Source organism: Mytilus californianus, unplaced genomic scaffold, assembly GCF_021869535.1.
Source record: "Mytilus californianus isolate M0D057914Y unplaced genomic scaffold, xbMytCali1.0.p SCAF_2, whole genome shotgun sequence".
Lineage (NCBI taxonomy): Eukaryota > Metazoa > Mollusca > Bivalvia > Mytilida > Mytilidae > Mytilus > Mytilus californianus.
The window spans coordinates 98880433-98906793 of record NW_026262668.1 but is presented as its reverse complement, the minus strand read 5'-3'; the positions used below and the strand labels follow the sequence as shown (position 1 = coordinate 98906793).

General features: G+C 31.6%; 1 protein-coding gene across 1 annotated transcript in view; it reads left to right on the top strand.

Moving 5' to 3' along the window:
* Nucleotides 1-489: 489 nt before the first annotated feature.
* LOC127727736 (degenerin del-1-like) overlaps nt 490-26361 on the top strand; it is a 45232-nt gene continuing 19360 nt past the window's right edge. The window contains exons 1-3 of the mRNA XM_052234850.1: nt 490-622; nt 23622-23972; nt 24848-25161. Coding sequence (XP_052090810.1) covers nt 557-622; nt 23622-23972; nt 24848-25161 — 731 coding nt within the window. The 5' untranslated portion in view covers nt 490-556. The remainder of the gene's footprint in view (nt 623-23621; nt 23973-24847; nt 25162-26361) is intronic.

Sequence of the window (26361 nt, the reverse complement as noted above, 5' to 3'; positions counted from 1 at the left end):
ATAAGATAAAAGATTGAATTAGGAAAACAAAAATCAAGAAATTAGTATGGAATATCATACAGATTTGTCAGAAGAAGTGTTTATATCAGTCTTAGTATAAACGTATAAAACAACATATCTGCTAAGACAAACTCGTGTTGTTCAAATATATAATGAAAGCGATTAAGCATTATTATTTAATCAAGTATAACGCATTTCGTAATCGAAATAATAAACAAATTCTCTAAATTAATTTGGTAACATTGCCTTCCGGTTGAATACCATGTACAGTTACATTTATTATGAATTTCGCCTTATAAATCTTAACTCCAACCAAATGTAAATATATACAACCATTATCCTCTTTTAGCAATAAGCATTTGCACACATGTATCTAATTTTCAGCAAATCAATTCTGAATCGATCATTAACTCAACAACTCGCTTTGCTTTATAATTGCATGTTACATAGCCTCCTGTGTGAATTGCTTTAGACATTTATGATAAAATTTATAAACGATTGATGTTCGACTTAACTTCTGATACCTGATCGTACTTTGAAAAAGTAAACAATCTTAATGGATAAAAAATGTAAGGAACTGAAAGCTAAAGAAGTTTGGCAAGTTTGGCATCAACATATAAAGGTAAGAATCATGGAATGGAAATAAGAAAAAAACGTATTTTCCGTCTTCTAGTTAATTGTAAGTTTTTGGAAAAGCTATATTTTTTTAAAACTTAATTAACAAAATTTGTTATCCAGGATAAAGTATGATTAGAGCCATTATTTAATTGCTGAAATTGCAAATATGAGAATTCTGCAATGCTTGCATTTTTTATTTTTTTTATTATTCTAATGATAAATAAACAGGATTATATACTTTGATACCATTTGTTCAAATGTCTCTGTGACGTATGTGAATTGCCATATAAATTTAAATAACCATTTTACACATAGTTTTAGGAAAATTGAATATGCTCAATAGCCTTATCGATAAAAGACGTCTAAATCAAATTAAAATATGGGTACAAGACATCATGTAACAAATATCTGTTTGCGTAATGTTGTTGCTCATTTCTATTTCATAATGACAAGACATCATAAAAATGCTATTTTGGAAGGTTTTTCTTTTATTTGTTTATTTAAAGATAAAAGGTCTAAAGGTCTTTGGCAAAACAGTGAGACAAAATTTAAATATATATATATATATAAATATATACAGCACAAATAACATTTTCCAAAAGACCAAAAAAGTGAAAAGTATATTTAAACAAAACGCATTTGACTAACAGGTCGAACAACTGCTGACTGCCATTGGCGATTGCCAAATTAACGGATCACAAGGTGTAAAAATGATTCTTTATTATTAATTTTATACCAAACAGAAAACAATAAACTTGCGGAAAAGATGGTATACCGCAAACATGAGGTGTAAAAATTTGTACACCATATCCGGATTTCGACAATAAATGTCTCTTAGGAATCGAAACGGTATTTGGAAGGCCATATAATTTACCTCAATTTAGGATAGACTCTTGAATTTTGAAGAGTCGACATAGGATGAACTGATCCTATAAACCCGAAGGCAAATATATTATACAAGCCCAAACGAAAAAATATAAATAAGTCTAAATTGAAAACAACGTTCAAACCTATGATTGCGTTGGATAAAAACCGCAATATATATATATATATATATATTTATCCTGCAATCGACCTTTCTACTATACCAATACAGGTGTACAGACAACACGAAGCGATATACGTTTACTAGACGTATATAGTCTCCTGGTATCCTGCTTCTGTTGCGAGCGAACGGTTATGTCAAATTACTGTTTACGTCACAGTTCAATTTGGGGTACTCATTGCGGTCCGCGTTTAAGTCTTGTCGATTTCTTTCAAAAACAAATTCAACGATTGTGATGGGGAAAAATGTACACATTTAATTGCAGGATAAAGACAATAACTGTTTAGTGTCTTTTAATATCAGCTGTATTTGTATTCGGCTCGAAACAGGAGTAATAGCTCGCTGAAGCTCGCATTACACCTGTTTCTTAGCCTCGTACAAATACAGCTGATATTTAAAGACACTAAACAGTTATTGTCTATATAATTCGTTACTGGTTCCGACGTACTTATATATATCGAGGGAAGAACAAAAATTTGCGAAAGCAAATTTACAGATCTAACATTGTTGGGCTGATGTTTAGACGAGTTGTATATATATATATATATATATATATATATATATAAGTGAACAAGTCTAAATTGAAAACAACGTTCAAACCTATGATTGCGTTGGATAAAAACTGCAATTTTTATACGTGTGCATGCAAAACAAATTTCTTGGTAGAGGGGTCTAAATACAGCACAAACAACATTTTCCAAAAGACCAAAAAAAGTGAAAAAGTCTATTTTAACAAAACGCATTTGACTAGCAGGTCGAACAACTGATGTTCTAAAATCCTGCTGACTGCCATTCGGGATTGCCAAATAAACGGATCACCAGATGTAACAAAATGGATCTTATAATAATTTATTATCAAACAGAAAACAATAAACTTGCGGAAAAGATGGTATATCGCAAACATGAGGTGCAAAAATGTGTACACCATATCCGGATTTCGACAATTAATGTCTCTTCAGTGATGTTTGGAATCGAAACGGTATGTGGAAGGCCATATAATTTACCTCAATTTAGGATAGACTCTTGAATTTTGAAAGAGTCGAAATAGGATGAACGTATCATATAAACCCGAACGCAAATATAATACAAGCCCAAACGAAAAAATATAAACAAGTCTAAATTGAAAACAACGTTCAAATCTATGATATATATATATATATATATATATATGAGTCTAAAAGATTGTGTAACAATACCGATAAATAGATGGAAAACAAAACACTAAAAAGTGTTGAATATCATCGCACAAAGATGGAAAAACTGAACAGATGATATAAATTATACAATAATTGCAAATATTTCGGCTTTGTGCGATGATATTCAACACTTTTTAGTGTTTTGTTTTCCATCTATTTATCGGTATTGTTACACAATCTTTTAGACTCATATAATTTTCCCTGTTTGTGTAGTATTGTCAATTTTGATGATCCAATACCTATTAAGTTTACTGGTTGGTAGATTCTTATAGACTCTATATATATTTATATATATATATATATATATATATATATATATATATATATATTAATGTCTGGCATCTTTTGAACATATGAAGAACGCTTTTGATACACTTTCAATACTTTTTGTTCGAGATAAAAAATAAAATAAAATGGGTTTCCTTTTAATCATACCATGTATGAAATAGCACCCATCACAAAGTGCAAAATTTGCACTATGACAGTTTTACTTACACAATTATGGTCACACTAGTAATTTAATCATTTTCGGTGCAAAATTGAACTTTTAGCTAAAAAAAATTTAGATACAGAAATTAAATTATATAACCGGCATGATGAGGATATGGTATTGGCAATTCACTTAGGAACCGAACATCTACTACAACGACATTTGCTTAAAGAAAATCATAATCAAAAACTGAATTTTCTTTCACAATACTAGATACCCACATTATATTTGTCCTTACAAACTGCACTGTTGGGGCGTTGTGAATCAAAAGTGGATGCTAAGTAATGCCAAGGAGTGGTTGGAGGACATACAATCAGAGCCCATCATCTCGTGTAAATTGACTTCTACGCCCCTCATTAAAGAATTTTGAAAACAAATGGCAGACCAAGCAATGTCACGCTGCTTGTTACCGACGATTTTCATCAAAAAAGAATGTTAAAGTAGATACAAAATTCTTACTTTTTAAATACCACTCTGACTTTTTTTTTCGTGTCTTAAACTGATATCACAAGGTTACTTAATTATTTCATTTGTTACGTTTGGTGGACGTGTTTTTCGACGGACCGTCGGAATAACTATGGGAGTAAACTAGAACCCTTTTTATAATTATTGGTCCATTATTAGCATGTTGCAGATTTCATGCCGTCGTTTCTCAAGGAGAACTACAAAACCTAGGTTGATACTTTGACTTAATGTTCCATCTATATAAATGATGTCATTCGCATCAATATAATTGAATTTATGATTAATTATACCATAGAAACTGTTAGGACTATTCATATCATGGTTTACATCTAGATTGACAGTAAGCATACGTTGAAAACTAAACTAAAAGAGATCATTTAGATTTTCTCGTATGAACTTCCATTTTAAATAGCAACATGATACGATATTCCTGAGCTTGCATAACTATTCTACACTGTTCACAAGCATGCTAGATTCAAATAAGATATCATGAAATCCGATGTACATCAGGATTTATCATATATGAATTGAATCCAGTTTGTGTTCACATGTGGTTCTGAAATGTATAGTTCTTATTGCACAATGTATCTCATAAATAATGTCTGTGCCAAGGTCATGACTACTGGACGGATAACATCTGCTATTTTGAAGACTGCTAAACGGATAACCGTTGTTTGGGTGCCGAAGTTATGACTACTGGACGAATAACAGTTGTTTTAGTGTAGACATCGTATGATGAGGCTAAAATTCGATTGACTAGAATCAGACATAGAATTGAGGACATGTCCCGGACAGGAGATAATATCAAATTACAGTATGTGTATTCAAGACCCAAACAACAATGTTTGCTTCATGTTGACGTAATTCATGATATACTGCGAAGCACTCCGTACTTTTTTAGAAAGGATTAACTTGACTGAATGTTTTATATTAAGTTCTGAATACCAGTGAAATCAATATTCGTGGACGCACGTGATTTTCTGACGCGCAAAACATTGTAAACAAATAGTATGTACCCTGATATATTCTGGATTAGAATATGTTTTTGCGTTCACACGAGTATTTTATTCTAGACTCAAATCCGTTGTTATTCGGATGTCAAACTACCTGCCTAAGGTGGTTTGACTCCGAAATTTACAAATACCCATTTAATCTGGAATATATGTAAAAACAACCCTTTATTGTTAATTTTTGTTGTGTCGTGTCTCGGAATGCGGTATTAGTATTATCCTATTAGATTGTGGTCGTTCAGAAGGAAACCAAAATCGTTATTTAGTTTACCGTTATGGAATATTTGTGTCATAGATGACAACGTGCATATTTGATTTTCACGTAAGCACAATCCAGTGGGGAATCTAGTGGAAACCTCCCTTGCAAATACTGAAAACTGGATCTCTTTAATGTTAGACCCTTTTTCTGCAATCAAGCTATCGATTATGAATTCAAAAGAAAACGTTCTGGTGAACAGTAATATTGTTTTTAATGAAATAAATACAAAATCACAATATAAAGTTTTCATTTCTCTCTCAATACAGCAAACGATGAGAAAAGCAGGCTATGGGAGTTTTGTGTAAAATTGGTATACATAAATGCCTTGTGTACCAAACACAATTTCTAATGGCTGTACACCTATCTGGAATATGTCAATTATCCGTATATGTATGCATCTAGATCAAAGAAGTTCAGGAAAACAATACCACAAAATTTGATGGATATGCAGCAAAGATTAACACTTTTGAAATTAAGTTTCTCAATCAAATTCAACCGGACTTTATTCCGATGTAAACATTCAATGCGACTATATCGAGAAGACCGCACATACATGTACAAAAACCATCGACACAACCTATTCTTAAACTTGTTGAAAAATAGTAAAAAAAGATATTTTTAACGGATGATTTATTTTGTAAAAATATTTTTTCTTTCTTTTTTAACCAGAACAGATACAACTTTTAATCGTTATATTCACACAAAGATAATATTATTATATTGAAAGTTTGCGTGACAATGAGCAGACAGGCGTACTCGGAAACTATGTAATGGAAAATAGATATATTTTCAGAAATTGTAACAATGTTACGAAATATATGGAGCACTCTAAAAATTGGTGACTAAAAAGAGCTAAATATAATAGAGTTTGTATGTACATGGTTTCTTTTCAAACTATTTTTTTTTTCAAAAAACAGCAAAGATAACATTTTTTTTAAATTTCAATGTGACAAGCTTCAAATGTAATTTTCTCGATAAATAATGAAAATAAGATATTATGTATTTGCATGTATATTTCAAATAACACAGTTAAACCGATAATTTCTTTAAAACGTACGTGTGTGGTAAACAAACGACTTTTAATTAGTATGGTTACCATCCTAAACAAACTAATGATTTTGTCGACTTTTTCGTAAGAAGAGTCTAAGATCAAGTCTGGTTCCGATTTGCCCATTTTATTAGGAAAAATGCGTGTATTTCTATTGTGATAATTCATTTTTTACGATCCAATTTGAATGTTTTTCTCATTCATTTACGGATAGATACTGGAAATTTGCCAGAATCATCAAACTAATTGTATAACGGGTGGCGTTTTCAGTGTCTCTTCAATTTTGGCTGTTCCCTTGGTATATTCTGTCTCTTTTTTAAGAGATATCTTTATGCTTAGTTACACAATTGAGTTGAAAATTAAGACGTCATGAACCTCAAACTACACACATGAAGTTGTGATATCGTGATAACATAAACGGTATCAATTTTACTGAATTTAAGTTAAATATTTTAAAACATTGTCAGACAGCTCTGGTGTGCTAAAAAGGCAGGAAAATAGCCAATACCTCTTCCGCATGAGCACACATCGTTAATTTGTCTTTTTCAAATATTGCTTCTCGACAAATAGAGCCGTCTTTTCCAAAGTAGAACACTTGGATGAATTCATAATTAAAATTAAAAAATCCTGACAATCCCTTAAAGGACAAATTGCTACCAAGCGTTTGGTAATGACATAGTAAGAGATGAGATCCCGTTTAAGAAGTATGATTGTCCAATTAAGTGCTATCGAACATGGTTAACGTGACAGTACCCAAATTGCACCCATTTTGTAATACAAGCAGCAGAAATCTTAAAAGTTTTCTCAGAAACTAAATAGTTTGTCTTTTTTATAATTTGCCATTATGTACGTCTTTTAACATATGATTAAAAACGATAATATTATATATCAACAGATGAATTATCCTAAGAAAAAAGTAAAATTTAGGGAATTGCCCATTTTATTAGGAAAAATGCGTGTATTTTTATTGTTTTGTAATACAAGCAGCAGAAATCTTAAAAGTTTTCTCAGAAACTAAATAGTTTATCTTTTTTATAATTTGCCATTATGTACGTCTTTCAACATAGCTGAATATATTTGAATATGATTAAAAACGGTAATATTATATATCAACAGATGAATTATCCTAAGAAAAAAGTAAAATTTACGGAATTGTCGCATGGGACGTCCACAAAATGTCAACTTTTAAAAATCAGCAATTAGAATATGTTCAAGACATCTATTTCTTACAAAATGAATAGTAAGCATGGATTAATGTCAAGGTGTTCTAAAAATGTGGAGAAAAAACACAAGACATCAGTTATTCGCTTTTTACAGATGTGAATTTAAGCATGGATGCAACTTAGGTACTCCTCATTACAGAAATTGGGTCGTTTGGAGATCGGTTCAAACCCATACAATTTGGGTACCGTCACATTACCTCCATAGCACCAAATATAGAATATATATTAAACAGATAGTAAATTGCCAGTTGTTACCACATATTATGGGGAAAATTATTTATAATATTAATTAGAATGTACAGTGTATGGTTTTTTTCATTAACTATCTTTTAAACTTATTATGATTTCATCCTCTCTTTCTGCATCTGAATGGGATTCAATTGTGTAGTAGACTAAGTCTTTTTAGTCTTTCGTTGAAAAAATGATAGCATTGTATCATGGTAGTAACGTTTTAGATCAAGTTTCATGAGAGTGAACATATATTCTATATCAAACATCCTTCCGGTATGAATTGAAAATACTAAGCTGGTATGAAGCTATAATATTTAGCGAACATTTTTATAAACAGTTTACAATGCTTTTACACATATGTTGTATTTTGATAGGAATAGAATTAAATTTAGTCCATCATAAATTCATTATTCCAACCAAAAATAAAAATTGATAATTCATAAGGTCTGCGAAATAGTAGTAATGTATTATCTGAAAGTTATCCGCTGACTTTCTTGTTAATGTGATCCTTTTGTAATTGATAAAACAATGAAAATACTTGTTGGCATTAACAGAGTACTTGTATCCAGTATTTAAGGTTTACCATGAATGAAGTTTTGTAAACGTAAAGGGCCTTGATGAGCATTGTAAGTCCCAAGGGTATCGCCAGCCTAGTAGCCAGTATCTTTACTATTGGTTTCGATCAGCTCTTCAGCGTTTGTATGATTATGGATTTTCAACTAGTTTGGCCACAAGAATCACTGAAAGGACATTAACTGTCGACATGCGCATCTGTTTTAGTAAACTGGTACCGTCTATGTTAAAATTAACTGTCAATTGTGCATCTGTTCTAGTAAACTAGTACCGTCTATGTTAAAATTAAATGTCGAAATGCGCATCTGTTCTAGTAAACTGGTACCGTCTATGTTAAACTTAACTGTCGAAATGCGCATCTGTTCTAGTAAACTGGTACCGTCTATGTTAAAATTACTGATAGTTTGGTATCTCTGCTGGTGGGCTGTAAGTTCCCGAAGGTATGACCGACCAAGAAGCCTGTACTTTCGTACTGGCCTGAAACTACGGATATTGTTTTATTGAAATTTGATGTTCATTTTTGGATATCATTTTAAATTAGGGAATGTATATCCCTGATGCATAACTATGGTTCCTTGTCCGTGTTTTGCTTTATTTTGATCCTTTTTGGTTTTATCAGCTTTTCAACGTTTTGTTTAAGGTTTTGGGTTTTAATAATATTTTGGCCTCGAGCATCACTGAAAAGAAATTAATTGTCGAAATGCGCATCAGCTGCAGTAAAAAATTGGAATCGTGAATGTTATTGGTTAATACTGTCATCCAATTATAAAACTACACAATGATACATCATTCACTTATAAAGGAACACTCACCTTACACATAGATAGCAAGATTCCATCTACAAACAAAGGTAAGAATAACAAAACACTTTTTTACTTCGTGTATTTCTGTTGATAATACAAACAAAGATCGCCTAGTGTATTTCAAAAGAATGGTTATTAGGCATGTTAGGTGAATTTAACAGTAAAATTCACGTTCGTCGCACTTTTTTCAAACATAAGTTCAGGATAATGAAACGTTTAAATATGACTTTAGTCCTTCTATCATCATCTTTCGTCAAAATAAAAACATTCAGTGTTTGCTGTTTTGTAATTTTATAAATTAATCAAAATTATACAGGGTGCTAAGATAAAACGAACATTTTTTTGTCATATGGATCAAGTATTTAGGGCCAGTCAGATATCATCAGTCATAATATTTAATACAAAACCATAACAAAAGTCTATTGAGCTATTGTCATTTCATTGTTTCCTATTTGTCCTTTTCAAGAATCTTCTCCAATGAAACCACTACGCCAAACTTCATCGTCGTCACTCTAAATAAGTATAATTTCAGAATTGCCTAAAGTAAATAGACCATTGGGTAAACGGCAAATCATGTATGTTCTTTTATTTTTACATTTTTGTCTGTAATTATTCATCTTGCAGTTTAAAGTCGTTGTGTAATAACTCATAAACATATTTAAATGAGTGTAACTTCTTGATACCTAATAATTGTTTCCATAAAATTGACAAATTAAGACAGAGATTGCGTTCCTATCTTCAGATCTTCATTTTGAGAAAGTCTGTTGTTTACATATATATAACCAATTGTTTGTCTGGCATTCATAATCACTCGAAAACCACATCGATGAAGCAGTCATGTTTTCTTTATTGTACTTATAGACCCAAATGAACAGACTTGAACTATTGGATAAGACTTAATTATGTACTGGGGTAGAGTTACCAAATAGATGAAAATGTTGTAATAACAGGATATTTGAATTCTGATTAATTTAAAATCCATGATAATTATAGGTTATACGATGTTAACTTTTAATCTTTTCAGTTTAGACATTGTTATCAAATGAACTGACAATAGTCACTTGACACATTAGGACTCTGCTAGACTGGCCCAATAAATATCATCGACACAATGAAATATCTTAATAATTTGTCTTTACAAGCTGATTCTGTTTGGGATTAATGTCTTTCGAATGTCGAGGACATTAATGAGATGTGCAATATATTTACTAAAAAAAAATCTAGACATCACAAGGGAGAGCATGTTAAAATACTTAATAGTGACAGGCCATGGTTTGACAATGAGGTAGAAAGAGACATTTGGAGAAGAGACCGCTTTCAAAAAAAGCTCGTAAGACCTAAAAATCAATCAGATATTAGTAGATATAAAAAGCAACGGAAAAGCGAACTAATTTGAAAACTGAATAGCTACAAAAGAAAATTTTAAAAGAAGTTTTGAAAAATATGATTTTGAATAATGATTGTTATATTTTTGTTTGCACTCTCTGTACAAAAGGCATCAGATTTAACGTCTCCACTCTGACCTCCCGTCTATTTATACATCCCGCACAGCTAAACGGACGCCCAACTTTAGCAAGGGTTTTATTGCTGGTATGAGAGTTTCAGATATGACAGTATTTCTATACCCCAGTCAACCTGTGTTTTTTTAATGACATGGCTAATGAAAATGCTAATAAGACCCCATGAAGGTTCTCGTGATATACCACCTCTCAACAATATTATTGACGATGAAAGAAGGGAAGATATAGTGTACGGAAACGACGAGAAATGTAAACTTTTGAATAAATATTTTAGTATAATTTATATATACCCTGAAGGAGGAAGGTTTTCCTATCCTAAAACTGTCATTGATTAAGGTGAAGTAGTTGGTGTATTGAAATATTAAGATCCTAACAATGAATCTGGACCTGACATCATAAACCATAAAATCTTGAAAATGTGCGCTGAAAAAATAGCAATCCCTTAAAAATAGTATTTAATAAATTTATGTAGCATGTAAATATCGCTATACATCCTCTAAAATTAGGTCACAGTGTAACAAATAAACCTTTTCGTGAAAATTTTAAACTGGCTAATCTAAAACCTAACCTCCGTGAAACGATTTTAATTCCAAACATGTTTTGATACATTTTTAAATTTCGTAAACCCAACAAAATGATCATGAGGGTAAAACTATTATTGTTAAATATTTTTAAGCTAGAAGTTGCATAAATAAACTTTTAAAATCTGTCACCTTAACGAATGTCCATAAGTTCGTTCGTATAATGTTGGTTTAAATATTGCGATAGATTAAAAAACATGACGGGATGTCCTCAAACTCCCCATCCCGAGGATAAAACTTTAATGTTAGTGATGGATATATTATTTCTTCATTTAGATTAAGTATTTTTTAATACTTTTAATGTTTGAGTTTATTAAAACCTTGCTTGTGCCATTAAATTTGAAAATAGAAAGACGATTTAAGCTATTTTGTTCGGACATTAAATCAGATCGGAAAATGCTTAAGGAATTTGAAGTGAAGTATTTATATATGACTTCGAATTCCAAAAACAAATAGAAAAATGAAAATATCATCATAAAAACGTTAAAAATTACAAAGTCATATGTTATAGGACTATGACTATGTAACGCTTTCGATAAAGTTTGGCATCAAGGATAATAGTTACTTGAGAAATTGAAAACAGCGAGTAAATGCTATCTTTGTCTGAACTTTGCAATGTTTCATTTGGTGTCTCACAGGGATTTGTGTTAGGACCTCTTTTATTTATCATTATCAATTTATAATCAATGATATTGCTTAAAATCTTCTCTTTTTATGTAGATTGTTTTTATTGAAAGATGACACATTGCTCAGCTATTTCTAATCGTGAAACGTCACAAATAGAATAAGTGATTGGTCACGACCTAATTGAGCATATATTTGGTCTTAGAAATAGTTGTTGTTTGAACACCTAAAAACTGAAATTATTTAACTGTCTTATATATGGAATGTCGCAATGATATAACAGTAAAATATCAAATAATTTCATGACGACTTCTTTTTGAAGTGAACAACCTGTTTTTCACTGTTTAATACCTCAGAAAAAACTAACTGTGCATTGAAAAACAATTTAATTATTTTTTTATAGGCATGCATTTTGTTAGGCATACTGGAAAAAGCTAAAAAAAAAAAAAATATCACAAATTCAGGTTTAGGAGTGTAAAGTGGCAATATGTAACTTTTTTGCCAAAAAATGTTGAAATATGGCTTCCTGCATTTTAATTTCAGTTCTAAAAAAATATCAGTTGTTTTCTGCAATTTTTGTTTTACTGCTTTCTTCATTAAAGGTGTCGCACACCACTCATTCTAAATCCCTATATTTTTCAATTTTCACAGCTCTCAAAATATTTTACCATAAGTTTAATTTCATGAAAATCAGATGTATTCTGAATTATACATGTATCAACTTAATTTCTGCATGCCAATTTTCAACCAATGTTTAAAGTCCTGTAGTGACACTTGATGTTCTGTAATGCCCCTACAAAAAAAAATAGCACTCTGGTTGTCTGAAAATCTTAATTAGCATACTATTTAGCACATCTATCGTAAAATTGTCATACAAGTTCATGCAAAGGTACATTTAATCTAAAAATGGTCAAAATATATTTCTCATTCAGAAAAGGTCATTTAATTCATTTGCTAGTTTAAGTAAATAACATCAAACGCACTATGTTTATCAAAGTAAGGCTACTTTCATATGTTCTAAATGGCTGTGGCTGATTTGATGATGTGACACCAACACGATATTTTTATATTCTTTCTTGAATGAATTGAGATACCAATCAATAGAAAAAACGCATGTCGTACTATGTTATGTTTCAATATTGCTGGTTATTTAACTTGTGCGTTTCATTACCATTTTAATCTGTTCCATACAAGTCAACATATGTAATTGATTTCATTCGTTTTTTTATTTGATCACATTCATCTGAGACTATTTTGTTTGTTATCGGGTTTTTTTTCTTTAGTTTATCAAATTCGTCCGGGACTACTTTGTTTGATAGTAATCAGAAGTAAATGTATGTCTTTGAAAAATACGTCCATTAGTGCATATGTTTATGTGGACTTATATCGCAATTTATCATATACAAACGTTGACATTCAACTTTGAGACTTTACTCTCGAGCAGTATGTATCATGTTATAAATACATAAATACACTGATACTGGATTATAAGAAAAGATGGAAGACTAAAGTGATGAAAAACAAGAGGCAACGTAGGAAATTAATCAAAATTAAACCAAGTTTCTCCTCGATATTCAGAAGAGTTTTTTTTTTTAATGCCAAACTGTCTTCTGTTGTAATAATAGAGAAAAAAAAATTCTTCTGTGTCTGATTCGTTGGGTAATTCCGCACAATTGTGAAATTTAAGATTTAAAATCCTGTGTTAGGCTCTATTACGCCATCGTAGCCCCGGGAATTAAGTATATTCAGATGAATTATGTATAGTCATAATTGTAAGTGCTTGTTAAGTGTCAAATCTTAATCTCATACAGCAAATGTTCAAACTGTGTCCAGTGACGTTCACACCACGAATTGCTTCAAATAAAGGAAAAAATCAACACAAATGGCTGTAGGTGATTATTCGGCGGCTTTCCAGTGGGAAATTGCGCCCTATATTAACATAGTTTTACTTCAGACAAAGTACTTAGTGTTCTATTTTTTATTAAATTTCGTTGTGAGTTTTATGATTAATTACATATCGTGTCGGTAATTTGATTACATTTGGCAGATGCAGGTATTGAATTGCTTAAAGAAAATGATTTGAAATGTATAACTAAAGTTAAATCAGTTGCCCCAGTCAGCGGTTCCGTGGGAATCGTGTATACGCACTGTAACACTGCAATCGATCGAAGAGACATCAATGTGCCGTGTGCAGAGTGTTACCTTTCCTATATGTACAGTCAACGAGTCACGGTACAATTAAAAATCAAACAGGTACACAATTCAAATTTAATTTTGTGTAGCCTTTCTTGCTTGATTTCAGCAACAAATAATATCGCAGCAGGTACAAACGAAGATTGTCCATCTCATACAACTATTACTTCCATGTCTGGTCATCTGCCGAATATTAACTGTATTCGTTCAAAAGGAAAAAAATATTTGCAATATTGAGCACATCAACATATTTCATTAATTAAAATAATAAACGAAAAATCATATCTTTTTTTTTCATAAAAGTTTAGAAACGGAATCGGTCAAGACTCTACATGCAACTACTTGAAATTCAAACTCTTTATTTTTCGAAGAGAGCAAAAGCGTTGTTGCAAATTCATACATTAAAAAAAAGGATACTAGGCATGTATGCATACGACAGCAATATACAAGTACAATATATATATCAAATGAACAACGATTCCATTGTTGTTATTCATCCTGTCAGTTACTTGCTGGAAGGTCTACATTGCATTTGACATTTTTAACTTGGTGATCTGTTAAAATATTGCTCCTGCTTAAAGATAATGGATGACGCGGAAAAATTGCCGATTCTATGTCTGTTACAGAAGTTTAAAAAGAGGCTACTGTATAATATCTAGCGGGGTTCATACATGTTTTCCTTTTTTTGACAGAAAGGCGTAAATTAATCGATTTCGTCCATAAAGGTAGAAGCCTTTAATCATTTGATTGTTAAACGTCCAGTGACAAACTTTACAGTTATGTGATGACGAGGTTAATCTTAAATATTTTACTGAAACAGTACCTAAAAAGCATTCATTTATTTTATTTTTTCCTAAACATATACTGAAGGGAATTTATACAATGTTTTTTTTTATCGCTCGAATTGAAAAGAATCAGAAATACATTTGATTTGAACGGAAGGTAATTTATGACCTATCAAAAAAAATGATTTGGCCTGATACGTGTACAATTAATTCATCATAATTACATTATATATATAAGTAAGAAGGTGTGGTGTGATTCCCAATGAGACAACTCTCCACCAGAGACCAAAATGACAAAGGAAGCTAGCAACTATACATCAACAATGAGCAAACCCAATACCACATAGAATGTATGTTTCATTAGAATACGCACTTTTGATTGGCTGACAACATTTGAGAGGTATTCCGAAATTAGATTTTATATCCCAATAAAATGTAACATTCATGGCAGCACGTGCGTCCCGTGACAACGTCACAGCAATGCATAGGAAAACAAACCAAATATTTGCTATAACTCGTTATTTCACGGTTGTAGCATAAAAATATAATTGTTAAGAAATAAATTCTCTTTTAGTAATTTTATATGGTCGTAAAAGCGTTGATCGTGAGCACATTTGTAGTATGAAGAGCTTCTGCGCTTCTTACAAAATGTTCTTCGGTCAACGATTTGAAATCCCAATGAAATTACAAAATGAATCATTACATTCTTTAATAAAGATTATTATTGTTATAAGTGCCAAAAAGGAAACTTTTTTTTTTTTTTTATATAACACGACAAAATGTAAAAATAACTTATTAAAATTTTATTTGAACTATTTTTCAATATATGTAACCCTAATGTACTTTTGATAAGGAGTCAGTTTTATTTAGAATAAAAATGTATACTTGAGTGGATGGTCTGAACCTATCAAATGTAGTCCCAGCATGTTAGTAAAAACTCTTTGGAAAATTTGTGTTTTATTATTATTTTGATAATTTAGATACTGAATCGTAGTAATTAAAACATTTTTTTTAATCAGCATATCAAAAGAAATAAACAGCTACGCCAAGAGCGCTAGATACGCCATTAGTGTTCATATTATAATTGTGACATAAATGAAATAGGATATTTAAAAGGTATTCAATCAGAAGCAAATAAGATGGCTCTGTAGAAAAAATATGCATGAGGGTTCCCTTAGACGTGTAAATATTGTGTCAAATATGACTGTTAATAGTCTCATAACTCTGTAATGACAAACCAGAAAATTTTCAACATAAAAAGCGAGTCCACATTCACCAATTTCAACAACAGTGTTGAGTGTGTGAAAATTCAATCCAAGCATACTAGAAATATTACATGACATTTGAAAAATGCCGATTATTTATCAGACGGTCAAAGTCCCACTACTCTGGAATAACATAGATATTTGTTTACACCTAGTGTTTAATAATCCATAATTCCAACAATTATGAAAAGTTTCCAGTTATTCAATCCAAGAATCATGACTCAAGTTATGGTACAACATGTGGAAATATTACTTAAATCTGTATTTACATTTACTGATAAAGGTAACTGCGTGATATGTGAAAAATTGCCTTGACTCAAATTGTTAATGTCCAGTAACTCTGGTACGACAAACCAGAAAATTAAAAGCAAATCAAAAGGGAGCTTCCTTTTATCAATCCGAACAATAATGTAAAGTTTTGAGGAAATCAATCCGGGAATACTAGAGTTAGTGCGCGAATTGTGAAAAATTACCTTAATTCAAATGGTTTAAGTCCCATAACGCTGGAACAACATGGCCAATAATTATTAAAATCGAAAGGGATAATTCATTCGTTAATCCTAAAATTGTATTAAAATTTAATGAGAATGGTTACATGTAAAGCAAACTTGAGTTATCGTACGAAGTGTTGACGGACGGACGTTGGTATACCATAATAAATACCACCTTCAACAGGTGTATAAAATTGTGTGGTATGCATCAGCTATGTCCATTCTCAAACACTTTTTTCAAGTGTTATTTCATTTGTTCTGATAGAAAAAAAATAGTTTGAATACAATAAAATTAAGAATGGATATGGGGAATGTGTCAAAGAGACAACAACCCGATCATAGAGCAGAAAACAGCCGAAGGCCACCAATGGTTCTTCAATGCAGCGAGAAACTCCCGCACCCGGAGGCGTCCTTCAGCTGGCCCCTAAACAAATATGTATACTAGTTCAGTGATAATGAACGTCATACTAAACTCCAATTATACGCAAGCTGATTTGTTTACGCAGTCATTAATAATTCACACAACCTTATGAGTCATTAATCTTGACTACCGTGTTACTTACCCAGAAAATTATACTAATAGTACATTATCATTATTCTAAGATTGTTTGATTTTAATATATCCAGTTTTTATCAAATGTAAAAACAAAATAATCCATAAAATACATAAGCTTACATAATAGTTTTTTCCACTACATAAAGACATACATAAATATCCTTTTATCCTTACAAACCCTAAAAACGTGTTTATACAATAACTGATAATCGTGTCGGTGGATTCGTGGTAGCGTGCTCGTCTTGAATGCCATATTTCATGGGTTCGATCACTGGCCGGGTTAAACAAAAAGATTTGAAATAATATAAACGATACCAATGTTGCTGCACCAGATGCGCATTTCGACAATAAATGTCGCTTCGGTCATGCTCGAGGCAAAAATGTTTGAAAGACCAAAACTTATTAAAAACAAACTGAAGAGCTTATAAACCAAAAAGGACAAAAAGTATAACCCAGGCCAGGCAAGGATTCAGAGCTTTGAGCGAGGGAGATATATTCCTAAATTTTAAATTATTTCAATTATGAAACGGCAAATTTTAATACCAATTAATAATAAAAACTACTTCTTATTTGCTAGGCATGCTGCACTTATTAGTAAGAGAAATGTGTCTGCTCGGATTCAGAATAATGTGTCCGGGCACGGTGAAATGCCTTCCTTGCGGATCTTGTGAACTATCACTTTAAAAACCTATCATTGGCAACTTGATATTCATTGAAATAGAGGAAATCCTTTAAAAATGGCTTAGGTGCAATATCTTTCATCCTTTCTATTATGTAGTAATTTACAGTAATTTAGGGAGTTGGCAAGCGTATCCCCAAACGTTTCCAGTCATTTACTTATAATACCTTATATTTACACCACAGAATATGTGTTAATCATAATTTATTTGTAAATGATTATTGAAATTTAGTTAGACGTTTTCTGTCTAGTATATAGATATTTTTATATGATCAGTTTTATTTAAGATTTCATTCCCCGAGACTACAATAGTTACCGTTTCAATTCTCAAAGATTCAGAATTTTTACTCAGTTACACGCTCAGTACTTTCTTTATGCTAATGTTACTAAATTGTTATTATTATCATTTACTTGAATTGTTATTCAGATCATATCACAGGAGTTAAGTTTAGCAGTGGGAATACTGTTGAATCGCCAGAACAATAAATATGTAACTCTTCAAGCGGTTAGGGTGACAAAATCAATAGTTTCTTTACGTCGGTAACTCTACTGATTAAGAGATATTTCGAAATTACTATTATAAATATTTTCAAATAATCTGTTGAAGTATGATATTTGAAATATACATGGAAATGAATGTAGTCTTTTTATTATTATCTATTGAGAAAATTGCATAAGAAGCTTGATATAAATATGTTTATCTTGGCTGCATATTGATTAAAAAAAATGTAAATACAGAATGTAAAGCTCTTTCCGTACAGCAATTGTGAGAGGTACCATGACACAATGAGCTAGTCTATGCGCTCAATTTAGCAAAAATATGTTAAGTACAAATTAAAAAGTTACTATTCATAGAATTAAGAAGATGTGGTATGAGTGCCAATGAGACAACTCTCCATCCAAGTCACAATGTGCAAAAAGTAAACAATTATAGGTCAAAGTACGGACTTCAACACGGAACCTTGGCTCACACCGAACAGCAAGCTACAAAGGGCCCTAAAATGACTAGTGTAAAACAATTCAAATAGGAAAACCAACGGCCTAATCTATATAAAAAACGAGAAACGAGAAACACTTATGAACCACATCAACAGACGACAACCACTGAACAGGCTCCTGACTTAGGACAGGTGCATACAAATGCAGCGGGTTTAAACTTTTTAACAGGCGCCAACCTTCACCCTAACCTGAAACAGTAGTGCAATATCACAACATAAAAAGACACACTGTACAATATCAATTGATATGGCTTAACGCGATCAAAAATGCATATAGACAAAAACAAGTAAACATACACTGACCGAATAAATTTGATCTATGACACAATATAAATACAATATTAATAAAAAAAAAAGATTTAAAACAATGTCAAAAAGACAACACTAATCTGGGATAAAATGACGTTAAATAAAATAACGTACACAGGAACATTTAAATATAATAATTTTGTTGTTAGGGGTACGGAAATATTTTTTATATTTTACAAATTAAATAAATTCGTTGTTCACAGTACGAGTATAGAAGTGAAAATTTATCGTAATACTAAATATATTTATCAAAGGTGGTTCATACTAAAAATAGTGAGACGAGATATAACAAAAAATAAGTAAACATTGAATAACAAAAATGCATTACAAATTGTGTCAACAGGTTAAAATAACACGAAAGTACGATTTGAGAGTACTCGCAGATACTGAAAGCTAGTTAAAAAGCCAAAAACAATTAATAAAAAAATATCATGCATCAGAGACTAAAATCAATTAAAACACATCCCAGGGATTTAGTGTTTTAACGCCATGGACAGTCTACATATTCTTATATTTATCCTAACAATACCAAGGATCATTTGAAGGTGTTTGGAAAATAAAATCAATTTTCACATTTAGCGAGTTACCATGGCAACACATCATGAAAAATTTTATATTTTCTTGATTTTCCTTCTTTTGCGCCAATTTTAAAGTATATCTGTGATTGGAAAGGTACGTGCGCACAAAAAAAATTAACATTTGGTGAGATTATGGAAGTAGCTATAGGCATAGGCGGATCAAGGGGGTGGCTGGGGGGCCCGGGCCCCCCCCCCCCTTTCGTGGGAAAAATTTGGTTGATTATATAGGGAATCACTGAAGCATGACTGGAGCGGGCCCCCCTTAGGTCAGTCAGCGCCCCCCCCCCCCCCCCCCCCCCCCCTTATGAAAAGTTCTGGATCCGCCACTGTATAGTAAAATTAAAGCTTCCCAAAAAATATTGTTGTTTCTGGGCTGCGCACAAACAAAACAAACCTTTATGTCCCTACTCCTTTTAAGGTCATAACAGCCAATTATCACAATGTCGTATTCGTATTCTTTAAAATATACAGCATAAAAGTCTAAATATTTTACATAATTAAACTAATCATCCGTTTCTGATCACAACTATTACAAAATTGTTCTAGCTTGGAATTTATACTTAAGTGATAGTCCTTAATTGGACATTTATTTATTCCTTCCCAAATATTGTCCATGGATTTGCAGTTTGCTGTTCCTTCATTTTATCTTTCTTGATTTTATAAGATTTAAATAATTTGTCGATGCGTGGGAGTTAGAACATTAGTTTCTTGATAATTTTTAAATTCATCAACGGAGATAAGAAAAGTATGTTATAAATCATGTCAGTACCGAAGCATCGACAACTAAGCTGATAATACCTCGGTAAGTTTTCGTTAAAAGGGTCTATCATATTCTGTATGTGCCTGTCCCAAGTCAGGAGCCTGTAATTTAGTAGTTGTCATTTGTAGTTGTATGTCATATTTTTTTATTCGTTTATTGTTTTGTACATAAATCATAAAAGCCATTAGTTTAAATTGTTTTACATTTGTCATTTCGGGGTCTTTTATAGCTTGCTATGCTGTATGGGTTTTGTTCATTGTTGAAGGCCGTACGATGACATATAATAATTGCTTAGATCTACGCTATTTAGTCTCTGGTGGACAGTTGTCTCATTGGCATCTTATCACATCTTATTTGTATATCGAAATACAGGTGAATGGATTATAGAAGTTTTTTAAATTTTCGCTAAAATGTCCTGCTCCCATATAAAAAAGGTCTTCTACACTTCACGCAAACGCTATTTTAATTCCTATCACTTCAAACCAAAATCTTAAATAACACAACTGATAGATGCACATGATTAATATATAATCTGGAATTAAATAATATCACCGAAACAATGATAAACATATAAAGTGCATACATCTTATCCCATGCAAAAACGTAAACCTGCATTTATCATGTGTTTGGTGTTGTGTTTTTATTTATTAATTATTTGGGGTGGGGGGAGGTCGTTTATATTTATGTGGGTTCATATTTAAGTTTTGCTATGTTGTAACCTCTGTACATAAAAAGTCGATTACTTGTTTTATTTCTTTATTTATCCTTAATTCTAATGTTTTATATAAGTTTAAAGGTTGATTAATTGATGTCAAAGATTTCAAAAGATTGTTAATTTCATTTCAGTTTATCACGACGACTAGAAATGATACCAAAGTATCAAAAATGTTTATTTATAATGCCTAAAGGAATGGCAGAAAATATAAGGATAATTAATTTGTTCAAACACGTCATCTTAAATACGCAATAGATTTTATCGTTCAACAAACAAACATTAAGTCATGATACACATAATAGAAGACTATTTTATATCCATCTAATGGTTACTATAGGGAATCAAACAATGGTAAATATGTCACGTCAATTCACAGCAATCCGAAAACAATGCAATCAGAAAAGACAGGTAAACACATGGTCTTCAATATAGACAAAGATTCTACACTAGAATAAGTCAAGCCCTCAATCGTTCCAAATGGGGAAATTGTGAAAAAATTCCATAGAACTACAGGTTCTACAAAATTCTCTTCAGGTAAAAAAAAAAGCACTAAGACATAACTTGAGACAACCACTGAAAAGGTTTCTGACTTCGGACAGGCTTATAAACATATTGAGGGTTTGCATTAGATTTTAGTACTAGACCCGGTTTGCATTAGATTTTAGTACTAGACCCGGTTTGCATTAGATTTTAGTATTAGACCCGGTTTGCATTAGATTTTAGTACTAGACCCGGTTTGCATTAGATTTTAGTACTAGACCCGGTTTGCATTAGATTTTAGTATTAGACCCGTCACCTTTTTGAATGATTTAGTTAAAAACAAATGGTCCATAAAAATACGCAAACTACAAATCATTTAAGAAAGAGCTTTTAACTTTATAACACGTTATTATAGAGGAAGAAAAACTGGTACAAGTAAAACAAATAACTAATTACACCGTATCAAACAATGTTCAGTTACCTAACGAAAGCACTAAGTACTTAAAATGTTGATATAACAATATTCAGGCGGAGGACATCTTAGTGCAAAAATCAGACGTTTTAAAATATGACATATTTAAGTGCCACATTTTTTACTCATTTTAGCGAAAAGTAAAATTATCAATGTCAATTTTCATCGACAGAATATTAAATCCATTTTCTAGTAATTATATTTAATGTAAATTGTGAACTAATGATATTCAAAACAGCACAATATTGAAATGTTATATTCATTTAAATGCAGCACTAAAAGTCTGAATGCTTTGAATCAGTGATCTCATTTGAACCATTCGTTTTTTAACTAAAATATTACAAATCAGTTTCAGGATTGAATTGTTTACTTTATTTGAATGTGCTTTTGTTTTTATAAATTAAGGCGATAGTAGTGTATCGATGTTCGTCAATCGATTAGGAAGAGACAAGGTAACAAAATCACGTTTCATCAAGTACTTTATCGGTACTGACTTTGATTGTACGTTTTGTTTCTCTACGGCATGATCGGAATCGAGAGTGTGAAGATTGAGATCTAAAATAACTAGCGAAACACCGCCTCAAATTTATTTGTCCGAAGTTATGAACCTCGTCGGTGGATGCCTTTAATTACATTTCAACGTTTTACTATTTTCATTGTCTATGTGAAATTTATTCATAATTTTTCTAGAGTTGGGCGATTTAAGATCTTGACATGGTATAAACATTTGACTTTTGTTGAAGATGGTATTGTTGACCTTTTAATGTCTGTTGGCTTTATGGTTTTTGCGTCGTTAAGTTGCTGTTTCGTTGACTTATACAACTGACCTCCTTTTAGCCCTAATACGCCTTAATACAGAAGAGACTGCTTATGACATTTCAAGCCTTAATTGCGTTTTTCGCTAAAATATGATATTGTTAGAATATTTCCAATCACATGAAACGATTTTGTAACAAAACTGTCAAAACAAAGGTCTATGTTCGACCTTAAAGTTTGCATGTCTGCGTGTCATTCCATGTGAATATTAATATTAATCTGTGGTTCATTACGTGAAACAATATTATATAAAAGAACTCAAAATAAACAATCTATACATTCTATTGCACAAAATCAAATAAATATTAATAATGCAAGGCAAAAATTTTTGAGATGGGAATTTAATTAACTGTGAAATTAGTATTTATTCGTCATTGAGAAATTTATTGTTCCCTGAAGAAAATGAAATAATCATTCAGTTAACTTTAAATCAACATTTGATCCATCCAATTGAAATACCCGTATTTGTCATGTTCGACATAAGTAACGATAGCAGCAGTAAGTAGCGTAGAGGGCTACCCCATCCCCCCTTTTTTTTTGTCATAGTTACCTACTGTACTATACATATTTTTTTTGTCGTAGTTGTACATCGTAGTAATCTTCTGTACTCAACATATTTTTTTTTGTTATTTTTTTTTGTCGTAGTTGTACATCGTAGTAATCTACTGTACTCAACATATTTTTTTTTGTCGTAGTTGTACATCGTAGTAACCTACTGTACTCAACATATTTTTTTTCTATTAAGTAGGAAAAACATTTAAGTATTTATAGATTTGTTATACGTAAACCGACCGGAATTTGTAATTTTTTACTGATTTATTTTTTTTTATATTTCCAGGAAAATGATGAGGCCAGAATGAAAGAAGATTCCAAGAAAAATACTCAAATCAGAAGTCTGCTTACAGACGTCGGATCTGAATCAAGCATTCACGGGATTTCCCGAATAGTGTCAGATCGGCCGATATACCTACGCTTGTTATGGCTAATTGCCTTTCTTGTGGCACTGTCGTTCGGGTTATACCAAGTCTCTACAATTATACATTTATTTTTGAAATACTCTGTCAAAACCAATGTAGAGGTTCGGTATAGTCCTATTGCATTTCCAGCAATAACCATATGTAATATGAATATCATAAAGAAATCCGAGTCTGATAACCTTGGAAATCAAAATTTACAGCGCATTTTGAACGTAAGTATTGCATGTGCAATTATAGACATGGGAAATTTAAAGCACACGTCCCCCCTTCCCCCTCCCCCTTAAAGATAAAAATAACAATAACGACAATTGGAATTTGACGGTCAACACTGGAATATTTGAAATTTTGTTTTAACTTTAAAAAGATATGTTGAACTCGTGGGTCTAAAATCCAAATTTTGAAGTCGAATGTTTAAACGCCTTCTTATTGTTGCAAACACATACAAATTTAGGATTTTACAAATTATATATATATTGAGCCAATAAAAGTAGAAATTACAACAGTTTCTAGAATAGAGAAAGTATCAGTCAAAGTCAAGACTTTGTGGGTTTAAAATGTCATCAAATTCGTTATTCTGGTCTTGAAATGAAAAAAATGTCACAATACCTTTAGAATCCTATTGATTGATTTGATGGTTGGTCTAATTAGTCAGCTTTTGTGATGTCACCGTCAAATCATTTACTTGTAACAAAAAGACGTATGTGACAAAAAACGAACCATTAATTTACATATATTTTAGACATAAGCCAAAGATAAATAGATATCGCTGTTATTCCGTTTGCAGTCTTTGTCTCATACAATACATGTAATGTAAACAGATATCAATAATTATCGACATTATGTAAAATCACTCAGAAGTGCTCTGAAAAAGTGTAGCTGTTTTGATTTTTTTACATTTCTACTGAGGAAATAATAGGCATGTATGATTAATTTAAAATGTTTTGGCTACAAGTAGACTTTTATTGTTTTATGTTTTAACACAATGACGAATACTGTAATGTTTATTAATTAAATCAGAGAGTTTGCTTTTTTGGTATTGCGAATGTAATGCAGTATTTGTATATCATATACATGATATTTTCAAAAGGGATCATATTCTTATTCAACAACGCTACCAACATTGATACAAACTTCAACTACGACAACACCTCCTGATACTCAACACCCTACATCTACTACAACTCGCAGTTCTATCCTGAATTTACCGAATATAATACCGAATGTAATACCGGCTACAGTCGTTACCCCAGACTTGAATTTGAACTTGTCAGCATTGTCTGATGGGAATACCTGGTCAGATTTTTATGGCAGTAGTGACCAATTATATCCTGAACCAGGGGAGTTTCAGGAAGATTACATTGCTTACCAGACTTTCATAGAGGAATATCAGAAGCTTGAGAGGTATACTGTGGTCATTATAAACACTTAGCTGATGTGATATTTGTTTTCGTGTAGATTCATATTATGTAGTGTGTAACATTATATTAATAACACATAGCTGAGAGGGTGATAGAGCAGATTGTTACCCCGAGAAAACATTGTCAACTGAGGCGAAGCCAAGGTTGACAATGTCTTTTCGAGGGGTAACAATCTGCTCTATCACCCTCTCAGATATGTGTTATTTGATTTATTATACTGAATGTTCTGTTATTACTGTCTATTAAATTTCAAATTCAATATAATATATTATGTCGTCTTGTACATAACAATCATCCGTATTTATTAAAGCGCACAATTGAGCAAGCGTCTCTGTTAAGGGTAATAGAGTATTTGCCATGGGATAGAGTAAATTGTCTCCCTCGTATTAACCAATCAAAATCTGGCATTTTGACATGAAGTATAATAATATAATAAACCTTTATATTCGTGGTTATTGGTGAGGACTATATTTGTTTTCATGTAGATTCAGACATATTATGTAGTGTCTAACTTTATAATAAACCTTTTTATTTATGGTTATTGGTGAGGACTAATTTACTTGCTTTATAAAATTTATGTTCTGGTTCCTGTACGGATAATTTCCAAAACCTTTCTATTAAAAAAATAATGTACTTGAAGGTCGTACGGTTGCCTATAATTGCTTACATCCAATTCATTTGAACTTTAGTGGATAGTTGTCTCATTGGCAATAATACCACATCTCCTTATTTTTATATTGTTATCTTTCTACGAAAACGACTCTTCATTCCATAAAAGGATACGGTCGTTTTCGACAGTGAAAATATAGGTAAGATTTGAACTAAGGTATGCTGTTTTTTAAAACAGTGAGGAAATATGTTGGTTGTACATTTTTTTTTTTCTGTGAAATATTTCATTTTTACGAATAATTCGTCCTACTTGCAGCCATATCAGACCTTATGTCGTCTCTTGATTTCCAAATCCACTTATGGATATGGTTTAATATGGTTTGAAGATTTGTGTCTCAACCTTTGAATACCCTATGATGTGATATTTGTGTTACCTTTCCGGTGTTCATATTTCTCTGAAGGTGTTAACCCTACTTCTTAAATATCATGACACACTTGATGACTTATGGTGTATCTACAAGTCGTTTAGGTTAAACAGGACAGATGCATTATGTTCTAGTCAGTTAACAAGGCA